General features: G+C 40.2%; 1 protein-coding gene across 2 annotated transcripts in view; it reads left to right on the plus strand.

The window, feature by feature from the left end:
- Positions 1 to 22,297, plus strand: part of HTRA3 (HtrA serine peptidase 3) — a 40,580-nt gene that overhangs the window by 16,396 nt on the left and 1,887 nt on the right. Inside the window, exons 2-8 of one of the 2 annotated variants that reach the window (XM_073342620.1) lie at positions 2,314 to 2,413; positions 4,569 to 4,791; positions 6,328 to 6,522; positions 9,186 to 9,218; positions 9,880 to 9,994; positions 18,401 to 18,449; positions 21,472 to 21,567. In XM_073342620.1, coding sequence (XP_073198721.1) covers positions 2,314 to 2,413; positions 4,569 to 4,791; positions 6,328 to 6,522; positions 9,186 to 9,218; positions 9,880 to 9,994; positions 18,401 to 18,449; positions 21,472 to 21,567 — 811 coding nt within the window. The remainder of the gene's footprint in view (positions 1 to 2,313; positions 2,414 to 4,568; positions 4,792 to 6,327; positions 6,523 to 9,185; positions 9,219 to 9,879; positions 9,995 to 18,400; positions 18,450 to 21,471; positions 21,568 to 22,297) is intronic. The other variant, XM_073342621.1, reaches the window with a different exon arrangement.

The following is a 22,297-nucleotide window of genomic DNA, read 5'->3' on the forward strand; positions in this document are numbered from 1 at the left end:
TAGTTTACTGACACGTTCAAAGACTTCTAATAGATTAGTGAGACATGATGTCCTTTTGCAAAATCCTTACTGGTTAGACCATATCATACCGTGATCTTCCAGTTGTCTTATTATTCTGTTTCTAAAGATTATTTCAATCAATTTATCAGGCACAGATATAAGGCTAACTGGGCTGTAATTCTCTGGATCACCTCTAGAGCTCACCATTAAACTTTGGTGCCCACGATAATCTTTGAACTAAGAACCAGATAGAATATCAAAATATAGGAAAATGTTTTAAATTATTACTGATTCCTTCTCCTATCCCTCTTCCCCCAGCCCCGTGTCTCTCCTTCTTCTTCCTCCTCTGTGTCAGCCTCTCTCTCTATTTTTCCTTTGTTTCTGACTCCCTTCCCCCCAACCTCTTAGTCTCCCTACTCTTATTCTTACTCTCCTTCTGGGTCTGTCTCTCTCTCCTTCTTTAAAAGTTAGGTAAGCAGCTGCAGAAAGAAAACAATGCAGATTATGCAGAGAAGTGCTTTATCTGTGCCTCTTGCTTGTTACATTGGCTAGGCTAAGAAAAGTCTAATACATTTCAGTAGTCTCTTCCATTCATATAGCATTTTTTTCCCTGAAACACTACATAAACTGAACATATTATGGAGCCAATTCAACCTTGAGCAATTCAACCTTGAGCCTGAGCTGAGCTCAGTGCAGGGACTGAGGAGGAGGCATAAAAGATCAGACCTAAACAGAATGGGCCTTACTTCTGTTCTAACAGTGAGCGAATAGGCTGTGTTCCATTCTCATTCAATCCACATCCTGCAAGAGTCCCTTAGGTACCAGCTGTGATGGAGTAAGTTTTATGATGTGTACTGAGCCCACTAGTTCCTTCCCATAAGACATGGAACTGCAGCCATTGCACCAGATCTGAACTAACCTAGAGATGAAAAGAGCTGTGTCTCATTACAAATCCTCTGAGCAATCCGGTACTCTCAGAGTTTATTTTAAATCACTACGCTGTGTACATATGACAACAATTGGGGTAGCTGAAGATGTAAAAGAAAGCTGAGTTTGATTTTCTGACAGTGTTACAAACAAGATTAACTCTTTATCGGTTTAAGTACAAAGTTTACATTTACCCTGAAATGACTATACTGTGTTCCAGTGGGGAATGCCTTATTGTATTGATTTCTATTACCTGTTTAGACTCCACCATGGTTTTGCTGGGTGGGAAACTAGTCACAATTTTGGTTACAGGTGTAACGTGTGATCTCCTCCTGCTGTTCTGTGAAGAAAATCAGCTCAAACTTTATTCCTATTCTTGTGCATATTCCTGCTGACTTAGATCCTGAACCTCCAATGAGATTCATTCGCGTGGAATGCCATTGAAGTCATTGGTACTCCCCGCCAGCATAAGGCTCTGCATAAACACTTCCCTTTGCAGGACTGGAGTCTTAGTCATTATGGGAGTGTACAATTCAAGTTGTTTACAAACAGCTTCTACTATGCTAGGAAATTTGAGAAATGTACTATTTGCCATTGCAAAACATTTGCAACAGAGTTTATTATAAAAGTGCTGAGAAACAATTGTCCATGTCTTTTAAGCTTCCTGTAATTTCTTTGGGGCAAGACTATCTTCTACTATTATGTTTGTACAGTGCTTAGCACAATGGAGGCCCTTTCTCCCTAGACACTCATAATAAACATGATTAATTAAAATGTAGCAGTACAGATGTTTCCAAACTTCAGTGTCAGTAATAATACTGAAAGCCTGGTGGCTGTGGTGTTTATCTCAGAGCTATTCTTCCTTTTATAGAATTTCATATTTTATTCATGTTTCTTTTCATAATACTGTCAAACTTATTACTGAATTATAATAACAGATCATAAGGATTTTGGTAGATCTGCTTTCATTTGATATTTTCACAGTGAGTTCACACATAAGCTTTTGGGGCAAGGACTGTCATTTGCGGTACTTTATAGTGCCTAGCATAGTGGGGTCCTGACTTGGTTAAGATCTCTAGGTGCTAATGCAGTAGAAATTTTAAATAACAATTATGACTAGTTGTGAAAAAAAAAAACAGCCAGACAAGGCCATCACTACATCTTGTGAGTTCCAGTTAATCTAGGAAGTTCTTAGCCAAATGGCCTTGCCCTTTTCTCAGGACAAAACAAAACACAAGCAATTTTTAAAAGTCTCTTAATGGCTTATATGCCTTTCCCCTGTCTGGCTGGAAAATGTCCCCTTGTGAACTATAGACAAATTTATCTGATGTGATTGGTACAAAGGGTATTTTCTTATTAACATACCCATTTTTTCTGCTAGTATAGGTCACCAACAGCCCAACAGCCCAAGATACAAGTTTAACTTCATTGCAGATGTGGTGGAAAAGATTGCACCTGCAGTTGTTCACATTGAACTTTTCCTGAGGTAACTTTTTTTGACTGTGTGTGTGTGTGTGTGTGTGTGTTCTAACTGCATTGTTTAGAAGCATGCCAACACATGATTGCGCTGCCAGTAGCAGACTAGTGCTCTAGCAGAAGCCTGTAACTGGTAAAGTTTTCTTAGAAACCAGCAATCTCCCATGGCCAGACAAAGATAAACAAAACCAAAGTCTTGCAGGCGTGTTTTTTCAAATGATATCTCAACCACCCTGGAGCAGGATCTGTCCAGTGTTAATTCAGCTACGCTTGCATGTAGGAAGGAATCCTGGTTTTAAGTGGTAGTGCAAATGGATAATAAATGATACTACTAATAGTACCTCTTAACATCTTCACAGTACTGTACAAACATTAACTATCCTCACAACCTTTGGATTATATGGAATAAAATGAAGCTATCATATTTGTTTTTGAGATTCATTCAATCTTGATTTGGACAGAATGTAAAATATGAACCATTCCAGTGAAAAAAAACGTACACAAAAAGCTAAGCTGGAAAAAGGCTGCTTACAGTGAGAGCCTAAAGAACATCACTGTATTTACTTTATCCAAGAGAAGGTTAAGAGGCAAGCTGATCAGGCACTATAAGTACCTAAGTGGGGGAAAAAATATCTGATAGGAGAGGACTCTTGAATCTATTTGACAAAGGCATGATAAGAGCCAATGGATGGAAGCTGAAGCTTGATAAATTCAGATGAGAAGCAAGGTGCATTTTTAACAGGTAAGGTAATGAACCATTGGAACAGTTTACCTAGGGGTCTGGGGGTTTCTCCATCACTTGAAGACTTAAATTAAGTTTGGATGTCTTTCCACAAGATCTGCTGCAGCTCCAAGAGAAGTTACAGGCTTGATGCAGGAATCATTTGGTGAACTTCTATGATCTGTGGTATGCAGGAGGTCCGACTAAATTATGCTGCCTGTAACATCTATGAATCTATTAATAGTTTACAGTGTTCGGTCATTTGCAAAAACTCTAAAACCCAAGACCTGTTTGCTCTCTCTGTGTATATATTATAAATCCTTTCTCCTTTCCAGAAAAGAAAACATTTGCCCCCGAGTCCTTGTAAAAACTCAAATCTGATTAACTCCTCATCCCTCAGTGATGTGCGATGTACTAGGCACTGATTGAGCCCAGAGCTGGCTGCACTTCAGTGTTGCTGTATGTACCATGGGCTTCAAATAATTTCACAGCCTGGACTGCATCTTACCAGGGAGACAGATTCCTAGACCAGCTCCCCTCCCATTTGCTATCACTGGAACCATCTCCATTCCTATTTGCATAAAACACCTGAAGCAATGGCAACAATTGCTTACCAGGAAGAGTCATACTTAGAAAAATCTTTAATGTATCTGTAACTGTCTTCAGTGCAGTAAGTGTTTCTTCAGTTTTCTAAATCACACCATTTGCTTGTTCTCTTAATTTTGTCTCCCTTTTCTATCTCTTCTTTCCCCTTCTCAACCCCTGCCTTCCCCTGAACAGGCTTTTGTGCCCCCTGCTCCAGTCTCCTATCCATGAGTACCTACTGCCATTTCCTCCTCTTTTTTGCACAAGCTGCCTTGCTGCCTGGGCCTTTCCCCCCTGTTCCCTGGTTCCCCACTCCTACCAGAGGCGCCAGTCCCACTCTTAGCTCCCTCTGGTGGTGGAAGCTCTTGTTTCCTGCCTTCATTTTCCTCTCACGTAGCAGCAGTGATGAGTGGAGTCAGACGGGCTGATCCTTTCCCTGTATTCCAGCTACCTTTACTGGCATCCAGGCGCCTTCTTTGCAATGAAAACTCAGATACCTGTAAAAGTAGCTGAAAACAAAGGCGCAAAAGGACCATGTGACCTTCCAGCTCTTTGCAAACTGCTAGGAAAGTGCTCCACAATCCCACATTTGAGAATCCCTGGCATGACATTCATTCGAGCTGGTCTAACAATGGATCCACGTTTTTGTGCAAATTTTTTTTTTGTCAACGTTTTAAAATTCAGTATTTTTTTTACCAGATCTAACATCAATGATAAAGTGCTTTGGGATTCTTCAGAGTGACAGATGATCTATATGTATGAGCTGCTACAAACTGTAATAAGCCTTGTTAAATAATAATATTATTATTCCCCACAAGCTGTTTAATGTATGAGATATTGTTGTTTGTTTCTGGTACAGACATCCTCTCTTTGGCCGAAATGTCCCCTTGTCCAGTGGATCTGGGTTTATAATGTCAGACTCGGGTTTAATTGTAACCAATGCCCACGTGGTGTCAAGCAGCAATGCTATATCAGGGCGACAACAGTTAAAAGTGCAGCTGCAGACTGGAGATACCTATGAAGCAACAATCAAAGACATTGACAAGAAGTCTGATATAGCAACAATAAAGATTCATCCTAAAGTAAGTAATCTAAGAGGTTAAACGAATCAGACTGGTAGCCTCAGCTCAGTTGTGTTTTAGGCACAGCCTTGTTTGTTGGAACATATTCTTAAGAATCTCTTTCGAAACATGTGTGGAATTGTTCATTATTAATGTAATGCAAATTTCACAGTGCAAATGAACCTAATATATTTTTAAGAGCAAGTCATCGTGTTCACATTTCTTTGCTCCAATCAGGAATTAACAGCGAGAGAGACTGCAAAATAAGCAAACAGCTTTCCAAGGAATTGTTTATTAGCAGATCTTGTTAATATGATACAGGGCAGATAAAAAAGGGAAAAAGAGAAGGTTCCCATTTCAATGACTAAATATATAGTCAAATCAAAGGCCCAGAACCAGTGATTTCAATGCAGTGCTCTGAGTTATATCACTGAAGATCTGGCTCAAAATGTGGAATATTACTATTCGTGGAGCATCACAGTGATCGTTAACGAAAGTATGGTTCTTCCAGTATTTAGACCAGAAATGGTTCTGTCATTGGGCAGAAATTGACCAAATTGTCTCATGGAAACTTATTTTGATTGTTGCCTGGGAATACTATATATCTCATTCACTAGTATTTGCTAGTCAATGTGAAGCCTAATATAAATTGTAGATGAAATGTAAGGAATGGACTGCAGCTGTAGGTCTGGAAAATTTCACGTCTTGTTCATAAATTATTTCACTGTTTCTGGTATGGAAGCACTGGTTAAAAGAAAGATGCAGATTCTGCATATTGGAAAACATAACTGAAGACGTGAGTGTGACTGTGTTTGAAGAAAAAAGTCCTTTTGATGTTGGGAGAGTATGGGGATATCTGAAGTGAACATCCTCTCTCTCAAAAATCATCTGCTTTATTGGGACAGTTTAATACTTGTAATTAAAGGCTCCATCCTGCATGAGGGTGGGGTGCACAAGAGGGGAACATTGGTCAAAGGGGAAGAGCCAGCCTGCTGAGAGCAGACTATATGATGTGGTTGTACAGAGGGGAACCTGCCATAGTACACAAGAGTCCCCCAGCAGTTACTCATTGCTTACATGTAGCCAGGCTCTCCCACCTTTACTCACACTAGGTGATACCATACTCCGCAAATAATTCCGTTGATTTCAGTGGTGCTACGTAGGCAGTAAGATACTGCACAATGTAAGTAAGGATGGCAGAATCTGGCTTGTGGTGGGTTGCACATCATGACAAGGGTCATCCCATGGAAAATGCATGAGTTTGTCCCAGAATCCTGTTGGGGCTGATTCTGCCATCTACAATGATTGCAAGGCAGCTCCATGAGGACTGAGCCCTTTTCTTCTGAAGACAGTAGCAGGAAGCAGCGACCTGCAGCGCATTGAGCTGGCCTGAGCTGTGATATCCTGACTTCCGATGGCAGAATTGCTCTTCCGCTGGACATAGGTGGCAGCATATCCTTCTGGTCTGTAGCTAGGGTTTGGGCCTTACATTTCATTTTGAGTAACCAGCCATAAACTGACAGTAATTCTGTTTTCTTCCTGTTTTTATTTTAAAAGAAAAAACTACCCGTATTATTACTGGGCCACTCGGCCGATCTGCGTCCTGGGGAGTTCGTTGTGGCTATTGGGAGCCCTTTTGCCTTGCAGAACACTGTGACAACAGGGATTGTCAGCACTGCTCAGCGAGATGGAAAGGAGCTAGGCCTGAGGGACTCGGATATGGATTACATTCAGACAGATGCCATTATCAACGTAAGTATTGGGTAGGTGAGGAGTTCAGAAAGTCACCAGATTTATAGTCCTGGAACCTTGAAATTCCACTGGTGCTGCAGGGAATAACTGCCCTGTTAGATGAATTCCACTGAATAAAAGGGACTTCCTATAAAATAAATTATGCCCTCTTCATGCATGACAGATAGATTATTCTGTGTCTGTGGGTTAGACTCTGACCTGAGGAAGAGAAGGTGCATAAGATGCCCCACCCTAGCAATAGTCCTGGGAGGTATTATGAATGAGAAGCACCCCTTGAGGTTGCAATCCCCCCCCACATTTCTGCCTTATTCCAGGGAGCATATGTGCAATGACATACAGCTGGTATAGATCAGCAGTGAATTATCATGCTCCTGTCTGCACTGGCTTGGCTACTACTGTGCCAAAGCTCCATTTTTTCTCTACCCAGGGAAAGAATAAACGGGTGAGTAGATCTACTTATCTGTGTGTGCCCAGTTTTAAGGTTCAGGGATCCCACAGGGACTTAAGGAGAAGTTCTTACTCTTGTTCTGCCATATAGTCCAAATGAGAATCTAATCCTAAATCACTGTAACAGCCTGAGACTCCAATCAGGATTGAGGCCCCATTGTGTTACGTGCTGACCAGACATATGAGGGGCTACAAGGGATGATGGAAAAAGACTAAATTATGCCCTGAGATACTTGCATGCAACTTCTAGTGAATTTAAGGGGAGATGACAGCTGAAGTCTGCCAAAACTTTAAAACAAAAATATTCTCAGAAATATGTATTCACTACATTCAGACAATGTACTCAGCAGAGTAAATTAATAGTATTTAGCCATTTACATGTGCAAAGCCCTTTGTAAATATTCATTATTTCTCACAACACCCTTTTGAGGTGGTTGTATCAAAGAATCTGGTTTATACACTGGGAAGAGGTTCAGGGTGAAATTTAGCAGCCTAAGTCCCATTAACTTCTAAATCTCTGAGGCACTTTAAAGATTTTATTTGAAGGGGCAAACAGCAAGTTGGTGGCAGAGCCAGGATTAGAACAGGATTTTCTTGACTTCATCTCTGCCCCCAAAAGCTTCTGATCCAGTTCCGACACAGGCAGCTTCTGATCCAGTTCAACACATAATACAAGGGCAAAGGTGATATTATAGTAGGCAGGGCTTAAATTCTCATAGAATATTTCCCAGAGCCCCCCACTGCCACCCCCCCAAGCATGCTATGAAAACTCCACGGGGTCTGAAAATATTTACTGGAGCTCTGCTCTGGACAGCTGTGGCTGAATTTAAGCCCGAGAGTAGGGAAGGAAAGAAAAGACAGGAAAAAGCGACATTTTGAGTTGTTCTTCCAACAGACAACATGGGGTATGAAGATGATCTCTGGCCTGGGGAAGCAGTAAGCTTAGTTAACTAACTCATTCCTCCTGAGCATAGGCAGAGTCTGATAGTTGCTCTATTCAAAAGCATTCCTGTTGCTCAGCCAAGACACTTCAGCAAGAATGCGTAGCTGCCTTGTGAGAGGAGAGACCAAAGAGGGAATGGGCAATACTGTAATAAACTGAACTATATTGTATATGTACATATGGGTTTTTTACCATCAAATTATTCTGGCATAGGACAGCAAGTGAAAGGTTCTCTGGTTCTCTGTTATTGTGAAAGCTTTTGCATGATTCAGGGTATTGTATCTGAAAAAGCTGCTTTCATGGCTCAGTTTTTCACAGTCAGAAATAATTCAGATCTGTTACAAATGATTACTTGAAAAAGATATACCATGAAATTAATAAAAATCAAAGTAGATTTATGTTTTATTTTTCTGAGAATAAACAGCGCTTTGCCCAGTGCAATCAACAGGTAAACTCTTAGATGGCTCGTATTGCTATTATTCATCCATTGCTTGTTTATTTTGACTGGTAGGTTGCTGCTCTTGGCTCTTTGATAAACTGGCCAAAAAACTTGGCCCAACTCAAAAACAAATTTGTGCAACCAACAAGTAGATAGGCAAGTGACCTCTACACCTCCCATTTCCTGCAGCTCTCTGCTTTTGGGGATTTTTCCTTGAAAGTCTTCAGATGCTGGGAAAACTCAAAACTGCTTAGTTAAACAGTTGCCACATTTCCCCCCAGAGCTAGCTGCATATCTATGATTAGTAAAGCAACCCCTGTGTCTCCTTACCTACCTCACAAGGAGATGCAGTGAGGTTTAATTAATGTTGGCCACGTTCTTTTTGCTCCTTGGGGAAAGTAGCTGACAGTATCACAACCCAATCTGCTGATTGACAGGTCTAGGTTTTATTAAAAAAATATTGGTTTATTAAATTGTACTGAGATGTAATTTGCTAAACATGGATTAAATGTTTTCCAACTCTTTTGTAACAATACCTGGGAGAATAAAAATATGGTTTTACACTTTAGAGACTTTCTTTAACATTTCCCCTAATATTAACCCCAGTTTAGAACCTGATCCTGCAAAGAAGCAAATATAATCCTAAGGATTCATCACTTGGATTCCTTTGCAGAATCAGGCCCTTTGATTCTCAGTTCTTTATGGTAGGGATTGTGTCCTTCAGTGCAGTGCCTAGCTCACTCTCAGGTGCTAATAAATAACACAATCTGAAGTGCGATTTTCCTTTCCTGACGTAAAATAACAATTTAACATATTCTGCCATTATATTTACAGTATGGAAACTCAGGAGGACCTCTGGTTAATTTGGTAAGAACGGATTGATTTTTTTTTCCTTTACAGAACTGGCGTACTTATCTCTTATGTTCTCAGTGAAGATGGAATGTCCAATATATTATACACATACACAAATCTTACATCATTAAAGTGACAGGTCTTCAAGAAAAAATCACTAATGGCTAAATTGTCAGATAATGGCATATAAGTTATGCCTGTGAAAAACATCTATATATGTCCAGTGTGGCTGTAAACTCTCCCTTTGCTAATGCAAATCTGGAAATTGCACGCCTAACTGTATGTGCAGAAAGACATGTATCTGACGTGCGTACAAATGCCCATTTTTTGCTTGGAAAATGGGCAAGTGCACATTTTTGGCCCATAGAACTTACACGTGAAGGTCTGAAAATGTGTCCCTAGAAGACAAGTAAAGAAAAACAATTTGATTCAAAGTGAAGAATAATTTTATCATTATTTATTGTATCACCACTACCATCTTTTGGGTACCTTTCTCAAAACCCATGAAAACAATGATAATAGGAAAGAATAGCTTCCCCAGTAAATCATTGCTCTACTTCTCCAGATTGTGAGTAACTGACCTCAGTTTACTTTTTTGAAAAGTAAAGGCCTTAGGCAGTGGGATTAACCTTGTAGTCCTTTACAGACAATTTCATTGGCTGTCTTCTTTCCACAGGATGGTGAAGTGATTGGAATAAACACTTTAAAGGTTACTGCTGGAATTTCCTTTGCTATTCCTTCTGATCGCATTTCTCAGTTCCTCACAGAGTCACATGACAAACAAAATAAAGGTAAATTCTTCAAGCAACGCTGGCTAGAAAAAATACCATTCTAAATGATACTGCGAACTCGTATTTCAGTAGTTTGGTCTGTGTTAACCAAAAAAGAAATACAGTGACTGACTGCAATGTGCAGCATATCTATTGTATTTTTGTGGCTCCATTTCTATAATACCTCACAATATCTAATGCATTTATCCTCACTAGTCCCCTGTGGGGTAGATATTATCCCCTTTTTATGTATGGTGAACTGAGCAAAGAGAAAATAAGCAACTTGCAAAAGGTCATTCAGGCCACATGTGGTAGAGCAGAGAACTGAACCTGCATCTCCTGGGTCCCACGCAAGTGCCTACTCATTGCATCATTCTTCCTTTCTGTTAGGCTACTCTACTGTACTCTGTATTATAGAATAGCACCATGCCAGCAGTAATGTTGAACGACAATAAAATTAGTTCATAGAGAACCTTTCATCTTGAAGGGATAAATTATATCCCTATGGAAACACATAATAACGTTATAATAACTAAAAGAATTAAACATTATTTTACATTTTCCTTAATTAGTACCCAGTTCTAAGAGGCAACTAACAAGCCTCACAACAGTAGGAAGAGAAATTTTGACTAAGAAACGCTGCTATATTCCCATTAAAAGTGCCATAACATCTATAATAGCCACATAGGGTTGACAGGACAAAAGTGAGGCTCAGATCGCTATATAAATAACTTACAAAACACATTTAATTAATAGGGAGGTGCTCTGGAATGCATTTATTTTAAGAGACCTTCCTGTTTTTATAAATACGTTATTCAAAAATACTGTCTGGATTTTAGTTGTAAATTATCTGTTCGAGAAATGCGTAATTCACACAGATTCAGCTGGCAGTGTGACAGAATGGATCGCTACAGCTCTGGGACACTCTCAGGTATGGACTTGGGAGGTGGGGGCTGTCAGTGAAAGGCCACCAGGATGCAAGTCTTGGTTTCTGTTGGTGTTTAAACTGAGAAGGACAAATGCCACCTACCTGCCCCAATGGGTGGGGGAACTTGATGCGGACGGCAGTGAAGGGGAACGGGCCCAGCAGCGAGGGAGGGAGACACTCACTCACTTACGGACAGTAGGTAGCTCCTCCTCCTGAGCATCTCTGACACCCGTTGGCCAGCTGGTGGGGAGGGCTGCTGATTGGCTAGCATTCACCAGCATTCAACCTGGAGTGGGGGTATGTGGAGCCTCTTTTTTTGCTCCTGGAACCAGTTAAATGCCTGGTACAGGAGAGTATGGGTGATGGGCAGGTCACACCTCTCCCTTGTGTCAAAGTTTAATAAAAGTTGGGGCCTCCTGCTTAATTCCATGCATGTGCCTGTCCTCATTTTGCTGCTGGGTCCACATGAAATCAGAGGAAGGCTGCACACAGCTGAGGGAAGGAGTGTTGGCTTACAGCCTGAGAGAGGTTGTGGCGTCATTGTATGTAGAGATTTGGGATTTGAAGACAGCTTCTTGGAAGAAAAAGTGGTATTTCGTTATTCCTAAACCTAGAGACCCAAAGAATAGACAGTATCTCATATATAAGACTCAGAGGGAAAGTCATCAGAAAGGGTGAGAGTTGTAGATGAACCAGCTTAACTTGAGGTACACTTGGGAACAGCTTGTAACTTGACTTTAATCAAGGAGGATTTCCCTCCTCTTCTGTGTCTTTTGCAAGGGACAGGGACAACCCCCACCCCCGCAGATTATCCTAAGGAGGCAGGGAGCAGGCAGGGTGGGGAATAAGATCCAAACACCCAGGACATACTGGGTAGCTTTGGGAGGGATAATGCCGCTACACTTTATTCATAAATGACTTCTATTTGCATGGTCTCCACTACTGCAGTGATGATGATCATGATGATGACGATTATTATTATTGGTATGGGGTAGCAGGCAGGCACCCCAGTCATGGGCCACAAACCCATTGCGCTTGGTGCTGTACAAACACAGAACAAAAAGATTATCCTTGCCCCCAAAGAGCTTACAGTAAGTACACCAATTACTGTCAAATGTACTTCCCCACTCTGGACTTATCTGCTGGTCTTCAGGCTCCTATCTCTAACTGTGTCTGACACCTCACGCTGAATGAGTTGTTGCCATTTCAGATTCAACATAGCCAAAACTGACCTACTAATATTTCAGCCCAAACCTTCCTCCCTACCTCAGTCCTCCAGTGCAATTCATAACTTTACCATCCTCCCTTTCTCCCAAACCCATAACTGGTGGCCAAGTGGGGTCACTTCTCTAAAACCTGCCCCTTCCTTTCTGTCCTGACTGCCAAATTGTTTGTCCACACCCATATCCTCTCCCACCATGACTGCTGCAATCTTCTTTTCTTGGGTCTCTTCCCTAGTACCCTGCCCCACCTTCTCATGCCTGTCCATCCAAAATGCTGCTGCTGAAATCAGTTTTCCTATGCCATCCCCTCAGCCATGTTGAGTCATTGTAGTAGCTTCCCATTGCCTGAGCCTCACATTCACAGTCTTTGTGTTCAAGGCCAGACTTAGCCTACATCTCTGACTTGGTCTCCTTTTGTGCCCTACCTCCCACTCCTCTACACTCACCAATGATTCTGGCCTCGCTATCCCCTTTATCTGCTTCTCTCACAGGCATGCCTGTGTCTCTTTCCATGCTGGAATGTCCATCCTGAACCTGTACAAGAGGTTATCTCCCTCCTCTTCCACCATATCCAACTCCCTACTACACAGAGCAGACAAGAAGTGAAAGGGATGAGCCAGACCATTGTGATGTGTATGTACCATACGGAGTGGCCGCCAGATCTTGTTATTTTCATCCTTGTTCTTTCTGTGTATGGCACACTTGGTTACTAACCCTCACTTGCAATGTCATACTGAATCAAGACACTCATCTGGTCAGGCACCACTTGTATACTTGTAGGAAGCACCTGGCCCATTTGCCCTGAACCACTGCCAAAGCAGGGCTATTCTTTAAAGTCATTTACTAGCCCATGCTATGGTGGAAATGTGGAAGGAATGAGTTTATTTCAGCAGTTGTTTGCATGGTGTTAAGGATTAAGTTTGCATTTTTGGATACTTAGTAATAGCTTTCAAATTTCCATACTTACGTTGTTCCTTTTTATGACTGTAAATAGAATTTCTAGTTTTTCATCATCCTTTTCCTTTGGGCCAGTTACATTTCATCATATGAAAATATAAAAAGGGAATTGGTCATTTAACTTTGATCCACCCTCAGAATCATGCTATGATTAAATCATAAGGAATAAGGATAATGGTGTTTCCATTCTGCATTGAATATCATCTAACTGAAAAGATTGGGTTGTGGAAGCATAAACTATTACAGTACCCTTCTTAGGAAATACCTCTTTACAACTTGATTCTGGTGTAGAGGAGACCGCCATGACATTGTAAAATTAGTATGACTGTGGCTTTTAAAATCTCAGTTGAGCAGATAACTTTCAGTGTTGTATAATGTGCATAGTCATGAAATCCATACTGTGTGTTTATTGCACACAAATATGTAATCCTACTTACAAAGCTGAAGAATCAAAAATATACACTCTATTAGGAATTATGAGCAATATTTAAATGTAAAGTCATTTAGCACTATATCACATGGGATGGTCATAATAATAATACCTTATTTATTATTACCATAATAATAGTGCTTTTATTATATAGAGCTTTAGCCATTCAAAACTCTGTAACAGCATTAACTAACCCTGAGTACCTCAGGGAGGTAGGTAAATCATCCCCATTATATACATGGGAAAATTGACCATGCAAAGGCTGGATTTTTCAAACTGGGGTACCTAAAATTAGGCACTTAAATAAGTGGTCTGATTTTCAAAGGTTCTGAGAATCCCCACCTCCCAGTGACTTCAACAGCTCAGCACCTCTGAAAATCAGGCCACTTATTTCGGTGCCTAACTTCAGAGATCCAGATATGAAAAAATCGATCTTAGCAATCTGCTGAAGCCCAAAGTGGGAATCACTGGCAGGGCTGAAATCAGAACTCAGGACTTCCTAGAAGGATATTAACAGTGAGTGCTGGGGTGAAAGACAGTAAACTAACAATTAGACTAAATATCAGCAAAATATTCTTGCCTTTGGGGACAACTAAACCAAAGCATCTCACTGGATTGGCTCCATCCAGAGCTAAGCGAGCTGTTGGGTTTAGCAAATAGTAATAATTATTAAAAATAATAATAGAGATAAATAGCTGCATACAGGTAAAGATATTGAGAACTGTCATTTGGGCTGTTCTTCATCTTAGAGTTGCATTCAGGTAATTGATTCACTCTATAGCTCAGTTAGTTATACAGCTTGAGAAAATACACAGCCCACCAGTAAACAGGAGAGGCTGGAGCAGTTTCATTGTATCTGTTTGACAGTGGAATATTTTTCTTAAATAATTTCAGGCCCGCTGATGCAGTCTAAATGCAATGCGTGTGTCCTGAGTAGTAGGAAGTTTCCCTGCATACCAAGTAGAATGCAAGATTAGTTCCTTCCTTAGAAGGTCTTGGTGAAATCCTCACCCCATTGAAGTCAACAACAAAACTCCCATTGACTTCAGTGGCACCAGGATTGCACTCTTACTGACTGGACAGTGGCAATACTCACATGATAAAGTTATTCATGTACATGAGCGTTTGCAGGTTCAGGCCTGTAATTTGGCTCTAACAATAATACTTTTTCTGTAGCTTTGTCTGTGGTTATGAATATTCATGCCTTTAGCCCCTTATTGACCTGTCTCATTTTGTATATTATCATAATCATCAATCAAAAAGTTTAACTTTGAGAAGAAGAAGCTGATAGTATCTAGTGTCTTTCTTATGCATGAAAATATCTCATACAATAGAAAGCTTCTTAAGTAGTTAGGTACTTCCAGCCTTTAGGGGCCAGATTTACAAGCAACCTCCTGGTGCTTTGCACTACTCCAGTTTAACTGATCTGTTAAGCCAGGTTTGCAGCTGTTTTGCATCACTGGAGTGGCACAAATTATCTAGATCGCACTGGTGAATCCGGCACCTTCTGTTTCAGAGAACTTTAAAAGATCTCCTTCTCCATGGGTCATACTGGCTTCAGACTGAAGTTGTTCCACATATGTATAGCTTGATTATTCCAGCAGATGAACATTTTAAAATAATAATAATAAGAAAGCCTTAGTTACTGTGATTTCACTCTGGTGAGAGGCTCATTATTTTCAGGACCTCTTTCCATTCTGTGCTTGCTGTCTTAATGATTTTTTCTTCTGCCTCCTGATCCCTACAGCAATTTTAAGTGCTCATGAAAACTGCCATCTTGACAGCTCTGGAGACCATGGCATGGCACACTGTAACTCCAGCTTCCCAGCACTGCTCTGCCAATGTAACTCAACTCTGCCCTCAAAAGGGCCATCCCTTTGTGGTAACAATGCACTGTAATTGATTCTCAATGCCCATTCATTCCTTGGCTTCTCTGCTACGATTGCCAGCAATGCTGCCAATTTATACTCCCTCAAGCTGGTTTTGTTGTAGAAAACTTAACTTTAGCATATGACATTCAACTTGGAGAAATGTAAAGTGATGTACTTTTTGCAAAGAGAGTCTTAGGTTCTCATATGTTCTGATGAGAATGCTCCAAGAAAAGAAGATGCAGGAATTCTTGCAGAAGGGTTCTGCCCACGCTGCCGCAGCAGATAAAATAATCTCCCAAAGTAGATCCCGTGTGCATTTTACTATAATTACAAAACCCTTATTTTAAATGAGGTTTGTCAAACTCGTTCTGGAGAGAGAGCCAAATTCCATTTTTACTTATGGTCCATAAATCTTCGGTCCACGGCAGATCTCCCACTGGTCTGTATGGGCAATTTGTACAAAGATCTAGGGTGGAATAAAGCTTTACGTAGTAACTAAGCCATTATCATTATTTGTTATTTGTTCAGTGCCTCATTGTCACATTTAGCATTACCCACAGGGATAATAGTGCCCTTTAAGATCAGCACTCAGTCTTCCCTTGGTTTCTCATCCATCCCTGTTCTTGTACCTATTCCATGTCTGTGCCTCTTATCCTTTCATTCATCTGCATTTTCTTCTTTGCATCAATTCCCGATTCAGCCCCCCTCTCCATTTTGTGCACCATTGTACTGCTTCCCCCTTCGCTATCCCAAGTGTTAAAATGACCAGCAATAAAATAGTTAATGGTGACATTTAAAGGATCCTCCGACTTGTACACACTCTCAGAAACATCTTTTCAGACTGATTGCAGACTCAGGAAGACAACACACTGCATCATTTCACACACAGGTCCCACTCAAGTTTGAGAGGTTGCCTTTGCAAACATGAGAGCTAGGAACTGTGCAGGTATTTTTTTTTTTTTAAATTGAAGCTTGAGTTCTGAAGAAGCTATATATATATATAATGCTATACAGGTCACATAAATGGATCTGGCACAGGGCCATGGTGGTTGACAGCCCTGTTTTGAACAATAGAACTCTATCTGGAGTTTACTGTAGCCAGTTTTGCTCAATTCATCTTAACAATTTCAGGAGAGACTAAGCATTCCAGGGAAGGCAACACAGATAGCTGGAGGTATGCTGCAAGATTGCCAAGGGTCCAGTAAATCCCACATCTCTGGGGTGTGTTCCATTGACTTTAATGGGGATATAGGGTGTGCGAGGAATGCAGGAGCAGGTCCCCAGCCTGGGATTGTTTATATCCTGGAAAGAACAAGTATTAAAGGCAACTGTTTAGTTTCTCCTCTTCATCCTCTCTCGTAACGTGAGAGCAGCGGGATGCTCAAAGAAGTTCCAAGACAGTTATTCTGGACCAAGTGAGAGGAAATTCTCTTTTATACAGGATATAATCAACTGCTGAAGCACTCACCGCAGGGCTTCATCAAATCAAATTAGTACATACAGCAGCTTTTTGGCATCACTGCCACTCAGAACGGTTGTAGCTTCAGAACCAGTGGAGCTGTGCCAGCTTATAGGAGGACTGAATTTTGCCCCATTTAAACTCACTTGCACCACAAGTTCAAATGTGTAAGGATCACTTCACCGTGTTTTCATTCTTTGGAAAGCAGATACGTCGAGGGCACCACTGTAGTGTTCTATATTGAAGAACTGTAGTGCTTCAATATAGATACTAGCTTTGCTGACAGGAGAGGTAATCCACCTCTCTGAGAGGCAGTTGTTATGGCGGCTGAAGAAAGAATTATTCCATCAGCTTAGCGCTCCCTACCTAGGGTCTTAGGTCGGCTAACTGCATCACTCAGGGGCGTGGATTTTTCATACCCTGAGTGACATTTTCTAGTGTAGGCTGGCCCTAAGTGTCATGTAATTTACTTGTGTGGGGCTTTCAGAGGTGTCCTTAGAAGGTTCTGTCTCTATAAACGTGAAAGAGCCCATGGCACTTTTGTCTCATTGTTCAGGCACAGGCCTGGGAGGCAGGAGACTGGCTCTGTGAGAGATTGTCACATAACCTCTCAGTAAAATGGGGCTGATCATACTTATCTGCCTCATGTGTGGTGAATCTAAACTAATTGCTGTTTAGTGGCTGTGTATATAGTATTGTAAAGCACTTTAGAGTGCTATGGGACCTGTTCGCTATGTGTGTTGTGCGACTAGTAGCCTAAGGTATTGTTTCTGCTCCCTCCTTGGAAACTTTTAAAACAAGAGAATAGGCCCTGATCCTGCGAGCAGTTCTGTATGGGGATTTCACAGTATGACCTGATAGTTAGCAAATGTGGGCTTTGACAAACCAACAAGGGAAGCAATTTCCAGGGTTGAGGACCTTTTACTGAGAATTCTTTGCCTTTAGCATACTTCTGATTAAACCAGGAACTCTGAGCTTGAGCACCACACGTGAGCTCAACTCCTGCAGTATCAAGCAAGGAATGAATTGTTTTATTTATTTATTTAGCATTATATGTATTTAGCTTTTTTTGTGAAATTTCCATTCCCCAGCCCCGAATTTTTTTTTCAAAATCTCCTTTTGATGAAATTGACTTAACCATCTTTAGATCAAACATAGTTAGTTACAAAAATTTGCATTCTCTTAGGTGTAATAAGTTCTAAAGATTTTTGTGCTACTAAATCTTTTAGAAATCTTGGATGTTTTCTGAACTTTCCTTAAGTAAAACTTTTATAGTACTGAAACTGATCTTTTGTGACTCCCTTTATAGCAGCCGTTATCTCAGCAATGGGACTAGAAGGGAGAAATCCTAATTTTAATCATCCACGGCTTCATGAGGGAAGGCACAAGACCTTAGAAGTCATTCTAATCACTATGCATGCTTTGCATTCTCTGTGGTATTAATCTTAGTAAAGGCTGATACCTCTTGCTTGTATTGGCTCTTACCATTTCAATGGAAAAGGTGTTCTTGTGATTGTTTGCCTAAAATCTTTATATATAGCTGCTGTGTTTTTTTCCAGATGGGAAAAAACGCTTCATTGGCATAAGGATGCTGACAATAACATCCATGTAAGTATCTTTTAAATATGTTTTATATAAACTGCACTGGTACACATAAAATGCATTATAAAGGTTCAGCAGTGGTTCAGAGCAACAAAGTTCAGATCTGTATGTAAACTTCCACAAGGTTTGTGGAAATTTTTAGTTTTCAGCAGTGAAATTTACATTCTGGGATCAGGAAATTAATCATCTTACAGTTCTCCCACTCCTGCCACTGGTGACAATATACATTAATGTGTGCTTTGCAAAATTTCTCACTCTGCTTTTCCCAGTCAGCTGACGTTCTGTCAGAATCCAATTCCTTTTCCACAACCAAAATGAAAGTCACACTAAGCATTATTTTGATACAAGGGCAGTACTTTTCCTTTAGTCCAGATACAGTGTAGGACTAAAAACTCCATTCATTTGTCCCATCTCACAGCTTACTTTGAGAAACCAACAAAACACTCCCTTGCCAGCTGAATGTATGCAAAAGAACTGGCAGAATAAGAACAATTTCTTCCAATTCTATCTCTTCATCGTATTTAACATAAAATCTGTAATTGTCTAGTGTCTGAAATATCACTGGAGAGCAAATGAATGAACGTAAGAATGGCCATACTGAGTCAGACCAATGGTCTGTCTAGCCTAGTATCCTGTCTTCCAGTGGTGACCAGTGCCAGTTGCTCCAGAGGGAATGAACAGAACAGGGCAATTTTTCTTGAGTGATCCATCCCCTGTCATCCACTCCCAGCTTCTGGCAATCAGAGGTTTAGGGAAACCCAGAGCATGGGGTTGTGTCCCTGACGATCTTCGCTAATAGCCATTGCTGGGCCTTCCTCCATGAGCTTATCTAATTCTTTTTTGAACCCATTTATACTTTTGGCCTTCACAATATCCCCTGGCAATGAGTTCAACAGGTTGATTGTGTTGTGTGAAGAAGTACTTCCTTATGTTTGTTTTAAACCTGCCACCTATTAATTTCATCGGGTTCTTGTGTTATGTGAAGGAATAAATAACACTTTCTTATTCGTGTTCTACACACCATTCATGATTGTATAGACTTCTATCATATCCTGCCTTGTCTCTTTTCTAAAATGAACCGTCCCTTCCCCATACTTTGCCAATTCAAATATACCATTTTTGAGATGGGATGACCAGAACTGCATGTAGTATTCAATTTGTGAGTGTACCATGGATTTATATAGTGGCATTATGATATTTTCTGTCTCATTATCTATCTCTTTCCTAATGGTTCCGAACATTTAGCTTTTTTGACTGCTGCTGTACATTCAGCAGATGTTTTCAGGGAAGTATCCACAATTTATCATCGCCATATTTGGGGTTTGGAAGGAATTTCCCCCGGATTGGCAGAGACCCTGGTGGTTTTTCACCTTCCTCTACAGCATGGGGCACGGGTCACTTGCAGGTTTAAACTAGTGTACATGGTGAATTCTCTGTAACTTGAAGTCTTTAAACCATGATTTGAGGACTTCAGTAACTCAGCCAGAGGTTAGGAGTGAGTGGTGAGGTTCTGTGGCCTGCAGTGTGCAGGAAGTCAGACTAGATGATCACAATGGTCCCTTCTGACCTTAAAGGCTATAGGCCTATGACTGCATGATCTTGCTTGAGTGGTAACACCTAATTTAGATCCCATCATCTGTATTATATTGGGATTATATTTTCCAGTGTGCATTACTTTCCATTTATCAGCATTGAATTTCATCTGCCATTTTGCTGCCCAGTCACCTAGTTTTGTGAGATCTCTTTTTAACCCTTTGTACTCTTCTGTTTACACTAATACAATTCCTCTTTTACACCAGTAGTTCTGTCTCCAGTGTGGCAGAAGGCTGTGTGACCAAACACCTGTTTGCAGCATATCCAGCTGATGTTTTTGACTAAACAGTTTTTATTTTATTGAGTTATATTTTTGCTGTCTCCCGCATAAGGGTCAAATCCTCAGCATGAATAAATCAGTGTGTCTTCATTAACTTCAGCAGAAGCTGACAGACACCAGCTGAGGATTTATCTTTAAATATCATGACATATGCAGTCAGTGTGAGGCATTGCTGCATTTGCAGTATCTAAAGAAATACAGCAAGAAGTTGCCCTTTTTTGGTAAATAACAGTGTCTCTCTCTGTGTGTTTGTTTTTAACTCTATTAACTTCATGGGGGGGGAGGGGGGGAAATTAAGCGGTTTGTGAAGCAGTGAAGGTTTCCTTCCTGTCTGACTGCATAGCTCACAAACTCTCCGCTTAGGAGACTGAAGCACAGCTATCCATGCGACTGAGGTTGAAAGTCTTCACACCCAGAGAGAGGCTTGAAGCAACTCTGTACCCTAAGCCTGGGAGTCAGTCATCCTCCAACATTTCGGGGGCCAAGGTGTTTTACAATCTGTATTTTACACTGGCTCCTTACTCTAAAAAAAGCCAAATGCAGAACACTTGAAAGCAGAGTAAAATTTCCCAAACAAGATTTTTCTTGAAAAACTCGGGAGTCTGGTCTTGCTGTGGACCAGACACAGATCTCCTGTTTACGACTGGAGTTTTCAAAAGTGTTGTATTTTTAATTGAGGACACAATGAGAATGAAATGCCAGAATAAACAAACTGGACTATTAGCAAATGTTTGCCTTATCGCCAGTGTGAATGTTACTCAGCTTATAAACTCCCTGGGCCATCTTTCCATTCTGCGTTAGTACAGCACTTAGAACAATGGGGTCAATGACTGGAGCTCTTAGGTGCTTCCACAATACAAAGCACAACAATAACAGAACAAGCTATTTCTGCATGAGGTACAAGAGAATAATTATGGCATGTGCCATTGAGGATGCATGATAGTAAATCTGATTCCTTTAAAAAATCTGCTGATATAGAGAGTGTTTTTCATTCCGGCAATTTTAATGCAAGATGATTTGTGGATACATACTTAGGTTAAGTAATGTATTTTATTACACTTATTTTATTCAAGAGAAAACTCAAGAATAATGTGCTTTTGAAAATTATTTCACTTTGAAACAATTACTGATTTCAATATTTCTATCTTCTCTTAGCCTTGTGGAAGAACTAAAACTCAGTAATCCTGATTTTCCTGATGTGAGCAGTGGAATTTATGTACATGAAGTTGTTCCAAATTCACCTTCTCAGAGGTAGGTGGAATCCAAAGCAAACATAATTTTTCTTCATGTTGAAGATACTTATCCAACAGAAACTGGCAGGCAGTGTTGTTGTTTATATTCAAGGTCTTGCATGTTCTTGCTTTATATCATTTTTGCTTTTCAAAGAGAATTTGGGCCTTTTAGTAAAATACCTGTTAAAATATTTTGATGAATTTCTATTAACATTTAAAATGGTCAAATATTTATAATATCATTGCTAAGGGCAACATCTTAAAGTATTAGCTAGTTTGAATTTTTAAATAAATAAACATGCTTGAACAACGATGTAACCATATTTGTATTTGAAAGGGAAAATTAAGTGTGAATAAATTTATTATAAATTTAATATTTATAAATTAATATAAATAAATGCTGCTTGCCAATCTTTGTTGAATAAATGTCTTCATATGTTCCTTATTATTATGATATAGTAGCCGTTGGCTTGAATTTTCTACAGACTAGGCTCAGTTTTCAAACTTCATTTCATACTAATATTGTTAAGCCCCAACACTTCATCTTCGAGGAGTGAATGATTGTTTTTTCAGGCTTTCTACATATCAGATTTTAAGACTTTTTCTAGGAATTAATAAGAAAATTGGAGGATGAACTAAAAGTCATTCAGATAAATATTTGAAGGCAAAGAGAAAATTAATGACCAGCATTTTGGTCAGTACATACCGTCCACTTTAGAATTTTTAGAAGTAGAATTTGTTTCTTCTCA

This window comes from Lepidochelys kempii, chromosome 4 (assembly GCF_965140265.1).
Source record: "Lepidochelys kempii isolate rLepKem1 chromosome 4, rLepKem1.hap2, whole genome shotgun sequence".
In the NCBI taxonomy this organism is placed as follows: Eukaryota; Metazoa; Chordata; order Testudines; family Cheloniidae; genus Lepidochelys; species Lepidochelys kempii.